The sequence below is a fragment of the Chlorocebus sabaeus genome, chromosome 9 (genome assembly GCF_047675955.1).
Source record: "Chlorocebus sabaeus isolate Y175 chromosome 9, mChlSab1.0.hap1, whole genome shotgun sequence".
Lineage (NCBI taxonomy): Eukaryota > Metazoa > Chordata > Mammalia > Primates > Cercopithecidae > Chlorocebus > Chlorocebus sabaeus.
The window spans coordinates 35,402,896-35,421,472 of NC_132912.1; the positions used below are offsets into that span (position 1 = coordinate 35,402,896).

The 18,577-nt window shown below is 39.1% G+C and overlaps 1 protein-coding gene across 2 annotated transcripts in view; it reads right to left on the reverse strand.

The window, feature by feature from the left end:
• CCDC7 (coiled-coil domain containing 7) overlaps positions 1-18,577 on the reverse strand; it is a 453,173-nt gene that overhangs the window by 326,356 nt on the left and 108,240 nt on the right. For both annotated transcript variants that reach the window (XM_073018860.1, XM_037986502.2), the window contains exon 14: positions 11,786-11,840. In XM_073018860.1, the coding sequence (XP_072874961.1) occupies positions 11,786-11,840 (55 nt within the window). The remainder of the gene's footprint in view (positions 1-11,785; positions 11,841-18,577) is intronic.

An 18,577-nucleotide genomic window follows, 5' to 3' on the forward strand; every position in this document is an offset into this window, starting at 1 on the left:
CACAATGAGATACCATCTCACACCAGTTAGAATGGCAATCATTCAAAAGTCAGGAAACAACAGGTGCTAGTGAGGATGTGGAGAAATAGGAACTCTTTTACACTGTTGGTGGGATTGTAAACTAGTTCAACCATTATGGAAAACAGTATGGCGATTCCTCAAGGATCTAGAACTAGATGTTCCATATGACCCAGCCATCCCATTACTGGGTATATACCCAAACGATTATAAATTATGCTGCTATAAAGACACATGCACACATATGTTTATTGCAGCACTATTCACAATAGCAAAGACTTGGAATCAACCCAAATGTCCATCAGTGACAGATTGGATTAAGAAAATGTGGCACATATACACCATGGAATACTATGCAGCCATAAAAAAGGATGAGTTTGTGTCCTTTGTAGGGACATGGATGCAGCTGGAAACCATCATTCTTAGCAAACTATCACAAGAACAAAAAACCAAACACCGCATGTTCTCGCTCATAGGTGGGAACTGAACAATGAGATCACTTGGACTCGGGAAGGGGAACATCACACACCGGGGCCTATCATGGGGAGGCGGGAGGGGAGAGGGGGGAGGGATTGCATTGGGAGTTATACCTGATGTAAATGATGAGTTGATGGGTGCAGCACACCAACATGGCACAAGTATACATATGTAACAAACCTGCACGTTATGCACATGTACCCTATAACTTAAAGTATAATAATAATAAGTAAATAAAAAAAAAAAAACAGCAGAATTCTACCAGACATTCAAAGAAGAATTGGTACCTTTTGACACTATTCCATAAGACAGAGAAAGAAGGAACTCTCCTTAATTCATTAGATGAAGCCAGCATCACCCTAATACCAAAACTAGGTAAAGACATAATTAAAAAAGAAAACTACAGACCAATATCCTTGATGAACATAGATGCTAAAATCCTTAACAAAATACTAGCTAAGTGAATCCAACAATATATCAAAAAGATAATCCACCATGATCAACTGGGTTTCATATCAGGGATGCAGGGATGGTTTAACATACCCAAGTCAATAAATGTGATACATCACATAAACAGAATTAAAAACAAAAATCACATGATTATCTCAGTAGATGCAGAAAAAGCATTCAACAAAATCCAGCATCCCTTAAAACTCTCAGCAAAACAGCATACAAGGGATATACCTTAATGTAATAAAAGCCATCTGTGACAACCTAATGCCAACATAATACTGAATGGGGAAAAGTTGAAAGCATTCCCTCTGAGAACTGGAACAAGACAAAGATGCCTATTCTCACCACACCTCCTCAACGTAGTACTGAAAGTCCTAGCAAGAGCGATCAGACAAGAGAAAGAAATAAAAGGCACCCGAATCATTAAAGAGGAAGTCAAACTGTCACTGTTTGCTGACAATCATTTACCTTGAAAACCCTAAAGACACCTCCAGAAAGCTCCTAGAACTGATAAAATAATTCAGCAAAGTTTCCGGATACAAGATTAATATCCACAAATCAGTAACTCTTCTATACACTAACAGCAACCAAGTGGAACATCAAATCAAGTACTCAACTCTTTTTACAATAACTGGAAAAAACAAAACAAAACAAAACTTAGGAATATACCTAGCCAAGGAGTTGAAAGAGACCTACAAGGAAAACTACAAAATGCTGCTGAAATAAATCACAGTTGACACAATCATATGGAAGCACATCCCATACTCATGGATGGGTAGAATCAATATTGTGAAAATGACCATACTGCCAAAAGCAATCTACAAATTCAATGCAATCCCCATCAAAATACCACCATCATTCTTCCCAGAACTAGAAAATAAAATCCTAAAATTCATATGGAACCAAAAAAGAGCCCCCATAGCCAAAGTAAGACTAAGCAAAAAGAAGAAATCTGAAAGCATCACACTACCTGATTTCAAACTATACTATAAGGCCATAGTCACCAAAACAGCATGGTACTGGTATAAAAACAGGCACATAGACCAATGGAACAGAAAAGAGAGCCCAGAAATAAAGCCAAATACTTAACAACCAACTGATCTTCGATGAAGCAAACAAAAACATAAAGTAGGGAAAGTACACCCTATTCAACAAATGGTGCTGGAAAAATTGGCTAACTACATGTAGGAGAATGAAACAGGATCCTCATCTCTCACCTTATACACAAATCATCTCAAGGTGGATTAAGGACTTAAACCTAAGACCTAAAACTATAAAAATTCTAGAAGATAACATTGGAAAACCCCTTCTAGATATTTTCTTAGGCAAGGATTTCATGACCAAGAACCCAAAAGCAAATGCAATAAAAATGAAAATAAATATTTGGGACGTAATTAAACTAAAAAGCTTTTGCAGGGCAAAAGGAACAGTCAGCAGAGTAAACAGACAACCCACAGAGAGGAAGAAAATCTTCATAATCTATACATCTGACAAAGGACTAACACCTAAAATCTACAGGGGACTCAAACAAATCAATAAGAAAAAAACAAGGTATCCCATCAAAAAGTGGGCTAAGGACATGAATAGACAGTTCTCAAAAGAAGATATACAAATGGCTAACAAACATATGAAAAAATGCTCAACATCACAAGTGATCAGGGAAATGCAAATCAAAACCACAATGTCATACCACCTTGCTCCCGCAAGAATGCCCATAATCAATAAATCAAACAGTAGATGTTGGTGTGGATGCGGTGATCAGGGAACACTTCTACACTGCTGGTGGGAATGCAAACTAGTACAGCCACTATGGAAAACAGTGTGGAGATTCCTTAAAGAACTAACAGTAGAACTACCATTTGATCCAGCAATCCCACTACTGGGTATCTACCCAGAGAAAATGAAGTCATTATTCAGAAAAGATACTTGCACACACATGTTTATAGCAGCACAATTCACAATTGCAAAATCATGGAACCAACCCAAATGCTCATCAATCAACAAGTGGATAAAGAAACTGTGGTATATTTATATGATGGAATACTACTTAGCCATAAAAAGGAATGAATTAAAAGCATTTGCAGTGACCTGGATGAGATTGAAGACTATTATTCTAAGTGGATGTAACTCAGGAATGGAAAACCGAACATCGGATGCTCTCACTGTAGGATATAATAAATTACTCTTCAAAGGTAAATTGTTGAGTATAATGATTTCTGAGATCCTCTCCAAAGAACCAGTGTATCAGGATGTTCAGATCCCCAGTTCTTTGTCCTCCATTTTAAAGTTTAACTTCTTCATTCTCCTTGCCCCTAGTTTCAGTAAACAACCTTTTCCACCAGTTCTAATCAGTAGTTCACATATGTTTCCCTGGTCACCTGATACATCTTGAGTCACCCCTGGTTACCTGCTCCGTCCTGAGTCACCCTGGTCACCTGCTCTGACCTGAATTATCTGTTCTGTAATTGCCCTTCCTGCCAAACTACTCACTCAACTCCAGCTCATACCCCTGCTTTCTTTAAAATAGCCAATCGGAATTAGCTCAGACTGTGCAGTCCAACCCTAGCCAATAGGGGAATGACACAGCAGTAGAGGCTACCTCCATCAGGAATAAGAACCCCTTCCCCTCCCTTGTTCAAGTGTGCTCCCACCATTGCTCCATCCGCAAGTCACACCCTTCTATAGAAGTAAAATTGTCTTGCTGAGAAAATTAAATTTATGTTCGAGTGCTGTTTCTTTGGCAGCACCGAATATTTACTCATAACATCACTGATATGTGTGAGCTAAGCTGTGAGGATGCAAAGACATAAGAATGATACAGTAGACTTTGGGGACTTGAGGGCAAGAGTGGGACGGGGGGTGAGTGATAAAAGACTACAAATATGGTGCAGTATATACTGCTTGGGTGATGGGTGCACCAAAATCTCACAAATCACAACTAAAGAACTTACTCATGTAACCAAATACCACCTCTACCCCTATAACTTATGGAAAAATAAATTTAAACATAAATAAATAATAAAAACAACTAAGAAAGTATAATTGGATTATCTATAACACAAAGAAATGAAAACTGCTTGAGGAGATGGATACCCATTTACCCTGATGTGATTATTATGCATTGTATGCCTGTATCAAAATCTCATGTATCCCATAAATATATATACTTATATATATACCCACAGAAATAAAAATAAATTTTTTTAAATAAAATAATATGGCAGGTAAAAATCTAAGATAATCCCATAACCTTCACCCCTAGGGTCATGCCATGTATAATAATCCAGCCCCTCTGAGTGTGGGTGGGACCTGTGACTTGCTTCTGTCCAATAGAATATGGCAAAGTGATAGGATGCCACTCCCTTTATTAGGTTCATTATATAGCAAGAGTGAGAGGATGTCACTCCCATGATCAAGTTACATTATATTAGAACTCTGTCTTAGCAGACAAGAGAGACTCTTCATTTGCCCAAAAGAAGAAGTGAGCTAGCCAGGCATGGTGGCTTATGCCTATAATCTCAAAAATTTCAGAGGTTGAGGCAGGAGGATCATTTGAGGCCAAGAATCCAAGACTAGCCTGGGCAACATAGCAAGAACTTGGTGTTAAAAAAAAAAAAAAAACCTTAAAAAACATAAAACTTAGCAGGGTGTGATGGTGCATGCCTGTAGTCCTAGATACCTGGAAGGGTGAAATGGGAGGATGGCTTGAGCCCAGGAGTTCAGGCTGCAGTGAGTTAGGGTCATGCCACTGCACTCCAACCTGGGTGACAGAGTGAGACGCTGTAGAAGAAGAAAGGAGGAGGAGGAGGAAGACGAGGAAGAAGAGGAAGGGGAGAAGGAAAGGTGCTATGATATGAACAATCTATGGAAAAGGCCATGTGGCAGGAAACTGCAGACTGTCCCTAGAAGCTAAGTGCCTCAGCCCTACAACTGCAAGGAACTGAAGTTTATCATATCCACTTGAGCTTGGAAGAGGATTCCCAAGATATATAATGGAATGGAGCCCAGCCAACACTTTCATAATAGCCTGGTGAGAATAAGTTGATTACAGCATAGGACACAGCTAAGCCATGCTCAGATGCCTAACCCACTGAAACTATGAGATAATATAAATTGCTTAAGCTGCTAAATTTGTAGTAACTTGCTATGCAGCAATAGAAAAGTAATACCATAAAATAGTACATTTTATATTCACTATTTTATGTGGTACCCTCATTTTTTACAAAGTTTATGTTATCTAGTTCTTGGGCCATTCAGGTGTATAGATACTTACTTGTACACTTGCACATACTTGTACACTTAACTCCAGCCATTGACTGAAATGGGTGATATAATGCTAGATGGTTGTTAAGAAATTAACATGTAACTGTCTCTAACTCAACTTCCCAGTTTGGGAAACAATCATTTGGGAAAGAAAAGGCTCTGCTTTTTCTGATACCACACTCTACAGATATTTTCTCACATATTTTTAAACATTTTGCAATAACATGTTGTTTATAGGAAGTTTATAGGGTATGTGATGATTAAAATTTTTAAGTGACTTGATAGTTGCAAAAGAAGGATAATATTTAAGGTCAGTGAGTAGCAAGACAATCTAAAGTTTCTGTTATATCTGGCACTCTATTAATTATAGAGCAAAGATTCCCTTACAGAATCCTTTTATGAACAGCAAACTAGAGTCTATCCCTAGTAGTTAGAGCATTTGCTATGTTTTCCAGGAGACAGTTATGCCAGGGTGATCTGAATGGATAGATGTGCTGTTTTGCCTGCTTGTAGAATTCATCCCAATCTTTGGTCTCTCTCTCTCCCTCCTCCACCTCTCCCTCTCTCTTCCGCACCAGAGCCTAAGGCTGCCCCACCAACATGCGTCATTTTTTCCAGAGGCTACATTTTTTTTTTTTTTTTTTTTTTTGAGACAGAGTTTTGCTCTGTTGCCCAGACTGGCATGCGGTCTCGGCTCACTGCAGCCTCCACCTCCCGGGTTCACGCGAGTCTTCTTCCTCAGTCTCCAGAGTGGCTGGGACTGCAGGCGCATGACACCATGCCCAGCTAATTTTTGTATTTTTATAGAGATGGGGTTTCCCCATGTTGGCGAGGCTAGTCTCGAACTCCTGACCTCAAGTGATCTGCCTGCATCGGCCTCCCAAAGTGCTGGTATTATAGGCACGAGCCACCACATCCTGCCCAGACATATCAAATTTGACAGGTATTGTTTACCCTTTGGATCTTTAGGAATTAATTTTTGCCTCTGTCACTCAGCTTTGTATATTTTGAAATGGAGGTAAGTATAGGGAGGTCATGGAAGGAAAATTGCCAGAATTCCCAAACCATGTAATACTCATTGAGAATTCTAGATCCATTATATCTAAAGGGCAAGTGAAGGAAACAGTATTGTGAACTGGGTATAACTACTTGGTTCTTGACTAGTACATTCTTAATTTGTGAGATCAAAAGGTTGATAAACAATAATTTAAGATCGTACAGTAATCTAAACATCTGCAAAGGTCTAGATATTATCAGTATCACTAGTTTTATTTCTGCCAGTAGATCCCTTTTAGGTTACACTGTTGTCCTCTTTCCAGTGTGGCATCTATCATTGGTTTTTTACTATGGCAAGTTCATTAAAAAGCTTGCTCCATTGTTGTCTTCAAGAAATGCCGATAAGGAGATGGAAGATATGAGACGATTAAGGCTTTAGCTTCTAGGCAAGAGAAATAACATTGCATTAAATTCCAAGTTTCTTTCTGCTAGACTTGAATGTCTAGCCACTCTAATTTATGGGGGCTTTTGGTTTTTTTCCTATTGTACTTTGTATGTAGAATTGTTTTGAAATATCAAGCATATTTGCTTTGAATTGGAACTCTTTCTTAATTTTGTATTTATCCTTTGAATAAAATGTAAATCCAAAAAAAGAAATTAACATGTAGCAAAAGAAAAAAAATATTCAAAAGTCAAAATGTAATAACAGGTTACCTGTATTCCTTTGATGGGATCACATAAACCAGAGTCAGATGTAGAGTTTACAATTTCTGAAGAAGTTTTTCATTGCATCTTAAAACATTTATACCTTTTTTTTCTTTTTTGTTATACTTAAGTTCTAGGGTACATGTGCACAACGTGCAGGTTTGTTACATATGTATACATATGCCATGTTGGTGTGCTGCACCCATTAACTCATCATTTACATTAGGTATATCTCTTAATGCTATCCCTCCCCGCTCCCCTGACCCCACAACAGGCCCCGGTGTGTGATGTTCCCTGTCCCGTGTCCAAGTGCTCTCATTGTTCAATTCCCACCTATGAGTGAGAACATGCAGTGTTTGGTTTTCTCTTCTTGTGATAGTTTGCTGACAATGATGGTTTCTAGCTGCATCCATGTCCCTACAAAGGAAATGAACTAATCCTTTTTTATGGCTGCCTAGTATTCTATGGTGTATATGTGCCACATTTTCTTAATGCAGTCTATCATTGATGGACATTTGGGTTGGTTCCAAGTCTTTGCTATTGTGAATAGTGCCACAATAAACATACATGTGCATGTGCCTTTATAGCAGTATGATTTATAATCCTTTGGGTATATACCCAGTAATGGGATGGCTGGGTCAAATGGTATTTCTAGTTCTAGACCCATGAGGAACTGCCACACTGTCTTCCACAATGATTGAACTAGTTTACTGTCCCACCAACAGTGTAAAAGTGTTCCTATTTCTCCACATCCTCTCCAGCACCTGTTGTTTCCTGACTTTTTAATGATCATCATTCTAACTGGTGTGAGATGGTATCTCATTGTAGTTTTTATTTGTATTTCTCTGATGACTAGTGATGATGAGCAATTTTTCATGTGTCTGTTGACTGCATAAATGTCTTCTTTTCAGAAGTGTCTGTTCATATCCTTTGCCCACTTTTTGAAATATCGTTTGTTTTTTTCTTGTAAATTTGTTTGAGTTCTTTGTAGGTTCTGGATATTAGCTTTTTGTCACATGAGTAGATTGCAAAAATGTTCTTCCATTCTGTCGGTTGCCTGTTCACTCTGATGGTAGTTTCTTTTGCTGTGCAGAAGCTCTTTAGTTTAATTAGATCTCATTTGTCAATTTTGGCTTTTGTTGCCATTGCTTTTGGTGTCTTAGACATGAAGTCCTTGCCCATGCCTATGTCCTAAATGGTATTGCCTAGGTTTTCTTCTAGGGTTTTTCTGATTTTAGGTCTAACATTTAAGTCTCTAATCCATCTTTAATTAATTTTTGTGTAAGGTGTAAGGAAGGGATACAGTTTCAGATCTCTACTTATGGCTAGCCAGTTTTCCCAGCACCATTTATTAAATGGGGAATACTTTCCCCATTTCTTGTTTTTCTCAGGTTTGTCAAAGATCAGATGGCTGTAGATGTGTGGTATTATTTCTGAGGGCTCTGTTCTGTTCCATTGGTCTAAATCTCTGTTTTGGTACCAATACCATGCTGTTTTGGTTACTGTAGCTGTGTAGTATAGTTTGAAGTCAGGTAGCATGATGCCTCCAGCTTTGTTCTTTTGGCTTAGGACTGCCTTGGCAATGCAGCTCTTTTTTGGTTCCATATGAACTTTAAAGTAGTTTTTTTCCAATTCTGTGAAGAAAGTCATTGGTAGCTTTATGGGGATGGCATTGAATCTATAAATTACCTTGGGCAGTATGGCCGTTTTCACGATATTGATTCTTCCTATCCATGAGCATGGAATGTTCTTCCATTTGTTTGTGTCCTCTTTTATTTCACTGAGCAGTAGTTTCTAGTTCTCCTTGAAGAGGTCCTTCACATCCCTTGTATTGGATTCCTAGGTATTTTATTCTCTTTGAAGCAATTGTGAATAGGGGTTCATTCATGATTTGGCTGTTTGTCTGTTATTGGCACATAAGAATGCTAGTGACTTTTGCACATTGATTTTGTATCCTGAGACTTTGCTGAAGTTGCTTATCAGCTTAAGGAGATTTTGGGCTGAGACGATGGGGTTTTCTAAATATACAATCATGTCATCTGCAAACAGGGACAATTTGACTTCTTCTTTTCCTAACCGAACACCCTTTATTTCTTTCTCCTGCCTGATTGCCCTGACCAGAACTTCTAACACTATGTTGAATAGGAGTGGAGAGAGAGGACATCGCTGTCTTGTGCCAGTGTTCAAGGGGAATGCTTCCAGTTTTTGCCCATTCAGTATGATATTGGCTGTGGGTTTGTCATAAATAACTATTATTATTTCAAGAGATGTTCCATTAATACCGAATTTATTGAGCGTTTTTAGCATGAAGGGCTGTTGAATTTTGTCATTTTCTGCATCTATTGAGATAATCATGTGGTTTTTGTCTTTGGTTCTGTTTATATGATGGATTACATTTATTGATTTGCATATGTTGAACCAGCCTTGCATCTCAGGGATGAAGCCCACTTGATCATGGTGGATAAGCTTTTTGATGTGCTGTTGGATTCGGTTTGCCAGTATTTTATTGAGGATTTTTACATCGATGTTCATTAGGGATATGGGTCTAAAATTTTCTTTTTTTGTTGTGTGTCTGCCAGGCTTTGGTATCAGGATGATGTTGGCCTCATCAAATGAGTTAGGGAGGATTCCCTCTTTTTCTATTGATTGGAATAGTTTCAGAAGGAATGGTACCAGCTCCTCCTTGTACCTCTGGTAGAATTCAGCTGTGAATCCGTCTGGTCCTGGACTTTTTTTGGTTGGTAGGCTATTAATTATTGCCTCAATTTCAGAGCCTGTTGCCTATTCATGGATTCATCTTCTTCCTGGTTTAGTCTTGGAAGAGTGTAAGTGTCCAGGAATTTATTCATTTCTTCTAGGTTTTCTAGTTTACTTGCACAGAGGTGTTTATAATATTCTCTGATGCTAGTTTATATTTCTGTGGGGTCAGTGGTGATATCCCCTTTATCATTCTTTATTGCATCTATTTGATTCTTCTCTCTTTTCTTCTTTATTAGTCTTGCTAGCAGTCAATCAATTTTGTTGATCTTTTCAAAAAACCAGCTCCTGGATTCATTGATTTTTCAAAGGGTTTTCTGTGTCTCTATCTCCTTCACTTCTGCTCTGATGTTAGTTATTTCTTGCCTTCTGCTAGATTTTGAATGTGTTTGCTCTTGCTTCTCTAGTTCTTTTAATTGTGATGTTAGAGTGTCAGTTTTAGATCTCTCCTGCTTTCTCTTGTGGGCATTTAGTGCTATAAATTTCCCTCCACACACTGCTTTAAATGTGTCCCAGAGATTCTGGTATGTTGTATCTTTGTTCTCATTGGTTTCAAAGAACATCTTTATTTCTGCCTTCATTTCGTTATGTACCCAGTAGTCATTCAGGAGCAGGTTATTCAGTTTCCATGTAGTTGAGCGGTTTTGATTGAGTTTCTTAGTCCTGAGTTCTAGTTTGATTGCACTGTGGTCTGAGAGACAGTTTGTTATAATTTCTGTCCTTTACATTTGCTGAGGAGTGCTTTACTTCCTACTATGTGGTCAATTTTGGAATAAGTGCAATGTGGTGCTGAGAAGAATGTATATTCTGTTGATTTGGGGTGGAGAGTTCTGTAGATGTCTATTAGGTTCACTTGGTGCAGAGTTGTGTTCAATTCCTGCATATCCTTTTTAACATTGTCTCGTTGATCTATCTAATGTTGACAGTGGGGTGTTAAATTCGCCCATTATTATTGTGTGGGAGTATAAGTCTCTTTGTAGGTCTCTCAGGACTTGCTTTTTGAATCTGGGTGCTCCTGTATTGGGTGCATATATATTTAGGATAATTAGCTCTTCTTGTTGAATTGATCCCTTTACCATTATGTAATGGCCTTCTTTGTCTCTTTTGATCTTTGTTGGTTTAAAGTCTGTTTTATCAGAGACTATGATTGCAATCCCTGCCTTTTTTTTCTTTTCCATTTGCTTGGTAGATCTTCCTCCATCCCTTTATTTTGAGCCTATGTGCACGTGAGATGGGTCTCCTGAATACAGCAAACTGATGGGTCTTGACTCTTTATCCAATTTGCCAGTCTGTATCTTTTAATTGGAACATTTAGCCCATTTACATTTAAGGTTAATATTGCTATGTGTGGACTTGATCCTGTCATTATGATGTTAGCTGGTTATTTTGCTCATTAGTTGATGCAGATTCTTCCTAGCATCAATGGTCTTTACATTTTGGCATATTTTTGCAATGGGTGGTACTGGTTGTTCCTTTCCATGTTTAGTGCTTCCTTCAGGAGCTCTTGTAGGGCAGGTCTGGTGGTGACAAAATCTCTCAGCATTTGCTTGTCTGTAAAGAATTTTATTTCTCCTTCACTTATGAAACTTAATTTGGCTGGATATGAAACTCTGGGTTGAAAATTCTTTTCTTTAAGAATGTTGAATATTGGCCCCCACTCTCTTCTGGCTTGTAGAGTAAAAGATTTATAACTTGTTCAGACAAATAGAGCAGCTATTGTTTTATACATTTGGGTTATAAAAGTTTTGAAAATTTTGAAATTCAAATAGGTTAAAGGGAATTCTCCAAAGTCATATAACCAGTAAGTTGCCGTTCTGACTGCCAATATGATGTTCTTTCCTCTGTAATTGTTTAAACCATGGTAATTTTCATAATGTTGACATAAATATGCCCGGGATTGCCATTTCATTTTCTGAACCTTGATGAGAAGAGTCCATCAACAAGAAAGACATTATCTCAGGAAGAATTTTAGTTCACACACACACACACAGAGACACACACGCATACACACAGATATATATACCTATAATCCCATACATAATAATGTTTCTCTACATATGACTATCAGAGCAAGTATTAATCAAATATTGATGCATACAGAGAGTGGGTGTGTTACCTGTACTTGATCCAAATCTTCTTTTATTTTAAACTCTTTTTCTGAAGACATCTTCCTGTAACATAAAATGTTTTAAAATGCATCATGATATTTTTAAATGCATCACTGCTTTGCTTTCTTGAGAACTTTTTAAACCATTTTAAAATAATGAAGTTTTTTTAAAAAATTCATATTTCTAAGAGACATAAAATTCATACAGGCTAAATTACAAACAACTGAATAACATTTCCCAAGCTAACTTCTCACTGCTATGATTAAGATGTGAAAAGACAGATATTCAAAGCATATTGGTCATTTTTTCTTCTTGGGTGATTTTTTGTTAAAGGTCAAAGCCATTTGTCCCATGAATTTCTTTTCAGGATTTGTGGAACTCTATAAAGTTTGACTTCATAGTTTCCTTTTAAAAAATATTTTAATATCAGGGTTTAATCAGGCAAATTCAAATGCAATAATTATTTTATAATACTAAAGAAAAGATTTACTTAAAAATGCTACTTTATAATAATACATATACACAAAAAATAAATACCTTTTTATAAGAATAATACAATTAATAAGTACAGTAGAAAAGAACAGCCAAGATTTTGGAGTTAACAAATTACAAAGCGGGGCGGAGCAAGATGGCCGAATAGAAACAGCTCCAGTCTCCAACTCCAAGCGCAAGCGACACAGAAGACAGGTGATTTCTGCATTTTCAACTGAGGTACTCGGTTCATCTCACTGGGGAGTGCCAGACGATCGGTGCTGGTCAGCTGCTGCAGCCCGACCAGCGAGAGCTGAAGCAGGGCGAGGCATTGCCTCACCTGGAAAGCGCAAGGGGGAAGGGAATCCCTTTTCCTAGCCAGGGGAACTGAGACACACAACACCTGGAAAATCGGGTAACTCCCACCCCAAAACTGCGCTTTAAGCAAACCGGCACACCAGGAGATCATATCCCACACCTGGCCGGGAGGGTACCACATCCACGGAGCCTCCCTCATTGCTAGCACAGCAGTCTGTGATCTACCGGCAAGGCAGCAGCGAGGCTGGGGGAGGGGTGCCCGCCATTCCTGAGGCTTAAGTAGATAAACAAAGCTGCTGGGAAGCTCGAACTGGGTGGAGCTCACAGCAGCTCAAGGAAACCTGCCTGTCTCTGTAGACTCCACCTCTGGGGACAGGGCACCGTAAACAATAACAAACGCAGCAGCTCTACAGACGCAAACCACTCTGTCTGACAGCTTTGAAGAGAGCAGTGGATCTCCCAACACGGAGGTTGAGATCTGAGAAGGGACAGACTCCCTGCTCAAGTGGGTCCCTGACCCCTGAGTAGCCTAACTGGGAGACATCCCCCACTAGGGGCAGTCTGACACCCCACACCTCACAGGGTGGAGTACACCCCTGAGAGGAAGCTTTCAAAGCAAGAATCAGACAGGTACACTCGCCGTTCAGAAATATTCTATCTTCTGCAGCCTCTGCTGCTGATACCCAGGCAAACAGGGTCTGGAGTGGACCTCAAGCAATCTCCAACAGACGTACAGCTGAGGGTCCTGACTGTTAGAAGGAAAGCTATCAAACAGGAAGGACACCTACACCAAAAACCCATCAGTACATCACCATCATCAAAGACCAGAGGCAGATAAAACCACAAAGATGGGGAAAAACCAGGGCAGAAAAGCTGGAAATTCAAAAAATAAGAGTGCATCTCCCCCGGCAAAGGAGCGCAGCTCATCGCCAGCAACGGATCAAAGCTGGACGGAGAATGACTTCGACGAGATGAGAGAAGAAGGCTTCAGTCCATCAAATTTCTCAGAGCTAAAGGAGGAATTACGTACCCAGCGCAAAGAAACTAAAAATCTTGAAAAAAAAGTGGAAGAATTGATGGCTAGAGTAATTAATGCAGAGAAGCTCACAAACGAAATGAAAGAGACGAAAACCATGGCACGAGAAATACGTGACAAATGCACAAGCTTCAGTAACTGACTCAATCAACTGGAAGAAAGAATGTCAGCGATGGAGGATCAAATGAATGAAATGAAGCGAGAAGAGAAACCAAAAGAAAAAAGAAGAAAAAGAAATGAACAAAGCCTGCAAGAAGTATGGGATTATGTAAAAAGACCAAATCTATGTCTGATTGGGGTACCTGAAAGTGAGGGGGAAAATGGAACCAAGTTGGTAAACACTCTTCAGGATATCATCCAGGAGAACTTCCCTAACCTAGTAGGGCAGGCCAACATTCAAATCCAGGAAATACAGAGAACGCCACAAAGATACTCCTCGAGAAGAGCAACTCCAAGACACATAATTGCCAGATTCACCAAAGTTGAAATGAAGGAAAAAATCTTAAGGGCAGCCACAGAGAAAGGTCGGGTTACCCACAAAGGGAAGCCCATCAGACTAACAGCAGATCTCTCAGCAGAAACTCTTCAAGCCAGAAGAGAGTGGGGGCCAATATTCAACATTCTTAAAGAAAAGAATTTTAAACCCAGAATTTTATATCCAGCCAAACTAAGTTTCATAAGTGAAGGAGAAATAAAATCCTTTACAGATAAGCAAATGCTTAGAGATTTTGTCACCACTAGGCCTGCCTTACAAGAGACCCTGAAGGAAGCACTAAACATGGAAAGGAACAACCGGTACCAGCCATTGCAAAAACATGCCAAAATGTAAAGACCATCAAGGCTAGGAAGAAACTGCATCAACTAACGAGCAAAATAACCAGTTAATATCATAATGGCAGGATCAAGTTCACACATAACAATCTTAACCTTAAATGTAAATGGACTAAATGCTCCAATTAAAAGACACAGACTGGCAAACTGGATAAAGAGTCAAGATCCATCAGTCTGCTGTATTCAGGAGACCCATCTCACACGCAGAGACATACATAGGCTCAAAATAAAGGGATGGAGGAAGATTTACCAAGCAAATGGAGAACAGAAAAAAGCGGGGGTTGCAATCCTAGTCTCTGATAAAACAGACTTTAAACCATCAAAGATCAAAAGAGACAAAGAAGGCCATTACATAATGGTAAAGGGATCAATTCAACAGGAAGAGCTAACTATCCTAAATATATATGCACCCAATACAGGAGCACCCAGATTCATAAAGCAAGTCCTTAGAGACTTACAAAGAGACTTAGACTCCCATACAATAATAATGGGAGACTTCAACACTCCTCTGTCAACATTAGACAGATCAACGAGACAGAAAGTTAACAAGGATATCCAGGAATTGAACTCATCTCTGCAGCAAGCAGACCTAATAGACATCTATAGAACTCTCCACCCCAAATCAACAGAATATACATTCTTCTCAGCACCACATCGTACTTACTCAAAAATTGACCACGTAATTGGAAGTAAAGCACTCCACAGCAAATGTACAAGAACAGAAATTATAACAAACTGTCTCTCAGACCACAGTGCAATCAAATTAGAACTCAGGACTAAGAAACTCAATCAAAACCGCTCAACTACATGGAAACCTAACAACCTGCTCCTGAATGACTACTGGGTACATAACGAAATGAAGGCAGAAATAAAGATGTTCTTTGAAACCAATGAGAACAAAGATACAACATACCAGAATCTCTGGGACACATTTAAAGCAGCATGTAGAGGGAAATTTATAGCACTAAATGCCCACAAGAGAAAGCAGGAAAGATCTAAAATTGACACTCTAACATCACAATTAAAAGAACTAGAGAAGCAAGAGCAAACACATTCGAAAGCTAGCAGAAGGCAAGAAATAACTAACATCAGAGCAGAACTGAAGGAGATAGAGACACAAAAAACCCTCCAAAAAATCAATGAATCCAGGAGTTGGTTTTTTGAAAAGATCAACAAAATTGACAGACCACTAGCAAGACTAATAAAGAAGAAAAGAGAGAAGAATCAAATCGACGCAATTAAAAATGATAAAGGGGATATCACCACCGACCCCACAGAAATACAAACTACCATCAGAGAATACTATAAACACCTCTACGCAAATAAACTGGAAAATCTAGAAGAAATGGATAATTTCCTGGACACTTACACTCTTCCAAAACTAAACCAGGAAGAAGTTGAATCCTTGAATAGATCAATAGTGCGCTCTGAAATTGAGGCAATAATTAATAGCCTACCAACCAAAAAAAGTCCAGGACCAGACGGATTCACAGCTGAATTCTACCAGAGGTACAAGGAGGAGCTGGTACCATTCCTTCTGAAACTATTCCAATCAATAGAAAAAGAGGGAATCCTCCCTAACTCATTTGATGAGGCCAACATCATCCTGATACCAAAGCCTGGCAGAGACACAACAAAAAAAGAGAATTTTAGACCAATATCCCTGATGAACATCGATGCAAAAATCCTCAATAAAATACTGGCAAACCGGATTCAGCAGCACATCAAAAAGCTTATCCACCATGATCAAGTGGGCTTCATCCCTGGGATGCAAGGCTGGTTCAACATTCACAAATCAATAAACATAATCCAGCATATAAACAGAACCAAAGACAAGAACCACATCATTATCTCAATAGATGCAGAAAAGGCTTTTGACAAAATTCAACAGCCCTTCATGCTAAAAACGCTCAATAAATTCGGTATTGATGGAACATACCTCAAAATAATAAGAGCTATTTATGACAAACCCACAGCCAATATCATACTGAATGGGCAAAAACTGGAAAAATTCCCTTTGAAAACTGGCACAAGACAGGGATGCCCTCTCTCACCACTCCTATTCAACATAGTGTTGGAAGTTCTGGCTAGGGCAATCAGGCAAGAGAAAGAAATCAAGGGGATTCAGTTAGGAAAAGAAGAAGTCAAATTGTCCCTGTTTGCAGACGACATGATTGTATATTTAGAAAACCCCATTGTCTCAGCCCAAAATCTCCTTAAGCTGATAAGCAACTTCAGCAAAGTCTCAGGATACAAAATTAATGTGCAAAAATCACAAGCATTCTTATACACCCGTGACAGTCAAACAGAGAGCCAAATCAGGAATGAACTTCCATTCACAATTGCTTCAAAGAGAATAAAATACCTAGGAATCCAACTTACAAGGGATGTAAAGGACCTCTTCAAGGAGAACTACAAACCACTGCTCAGTGAAATAAAAGAGGACACAAACAAATGGAAGAACATACCATGCTCATGGATAGGAAGAATCAATATCGTGAAAATGGCCATACTGCCCAAGGTAATTTATAGATTCAATGCCATCCCCATGAAGCTACCAATGAGCTTCTTCACAGAATTGGAAAAAACTGCTTTAAAGTTCATATGGAACCAAAAAAGAGCCCGCATCTCCAAGACAATCCTAAGTCAAAAGAACAAAGCTGGAGGCATCACGCTACCTGACTTCAAACTATACTACAAGGCTACAGTAACCAAAACAGCATGGTACTGGTACCAAAACAGAGATATAGACCAATGGAACAGAACAGAGTCCTCAGAAATAATACCACACATCTACAGTCATCTGATCTTTGACAAACCTGAGAGAAACAAGAAATGGGGAGAGGATTCCCTATTTAATAAATGGTGCTGGGATAATTGGCTAGCCATAAGTAGAAAGCTGAAACTGGATCCTTTCCTTACTCCTTATACGAAAATTAATTCAAGATGGATTAGATACTTAAATGTTAGACCTAATACCATAAAAATCCTAGAGGAAAACCTAGGTAGTACCATTCAGGACATAGGCATGGGCAAAGACTTCATGTCTAAAACACCAAAAGCAACGGCAGCAAAAGCCAAAACTGACAAATGGGATCTCATTAAACTAGAGCTTCTGCACAGCAAAAGAAACTACCATCAGAGTGAACAGGCAACCTACAGAATGGGAGAACATTTTTGCAATCTACTCATCTGACAAAGGGCTAATATCCAGAACCTACAAAGAACTCAAACAAATTTACAAGAAAAAAACAAACAACCCCATCAAAAAGTGGGCAAAGGATATGAACAGACATTTCTCAAAAGAAGACATTCATACAGCCAACAGACACATGAAAAAATGCTCATCATCACTGGCCATCAGAGAAATGCAAATCAAAACCACAATGAGATACCATCTCACACCAGTTAGAATGGCGATCATTAAAAAGTCAGGAAACAGGCCGGGCGCGGTGGCTCACGCCTGTAATCCCAGCACTTTGGGAGGCCGAGGCAGGCGGATCACAAGGTCAGGAGATCGAGATCATGGTGAAACCCCGTCTCTACTAAAAATAGAAAAAATTAGCCGGGCGCAGTGGCGGGCGCCTATAGTCCCAGCTACTGGGGAGGCTGAGGTAAGAGAATGGCGTGAACCCGGGAGGCGGAGCTTGCAGTGAGCCGACATTGCGCGACAGAGCGAGACTCCGTCTCAAAAAAAAAAAAAAAAAAAAAAAAGTCAGGAAACAACAGGTGCTGGAGAGGATGTGGAGAAATAGGAACACTTTTACACTGTTGGTGGGATTGTAAACTAGTTCAACCATTATGGAAAACAGTATGGCGATTCCTCAAGGATCTAGAACTAGATGTACCATATGACCCAGCCATCCCATTACTAGGTATATACCCAAAGGATTATAAATTATGCTGCTATAAAGACACATGTACACGTATGTTTATTGCAGCACTATTCACAATAGCAAAGACTTGGAATCAACCCAAATGTCCATCAATGACAGATTGGATTAAGAAAATGTGGCACATATACACCATGGAATACTATGCAGCCATAAAAAAGGATGAGTTTGTGTCCTTTGTAGGGACATGGATGCAGCTGGAAACCATCATTCTTAGCAAACTATCACAAGAACAGAAAACCAAACACCGC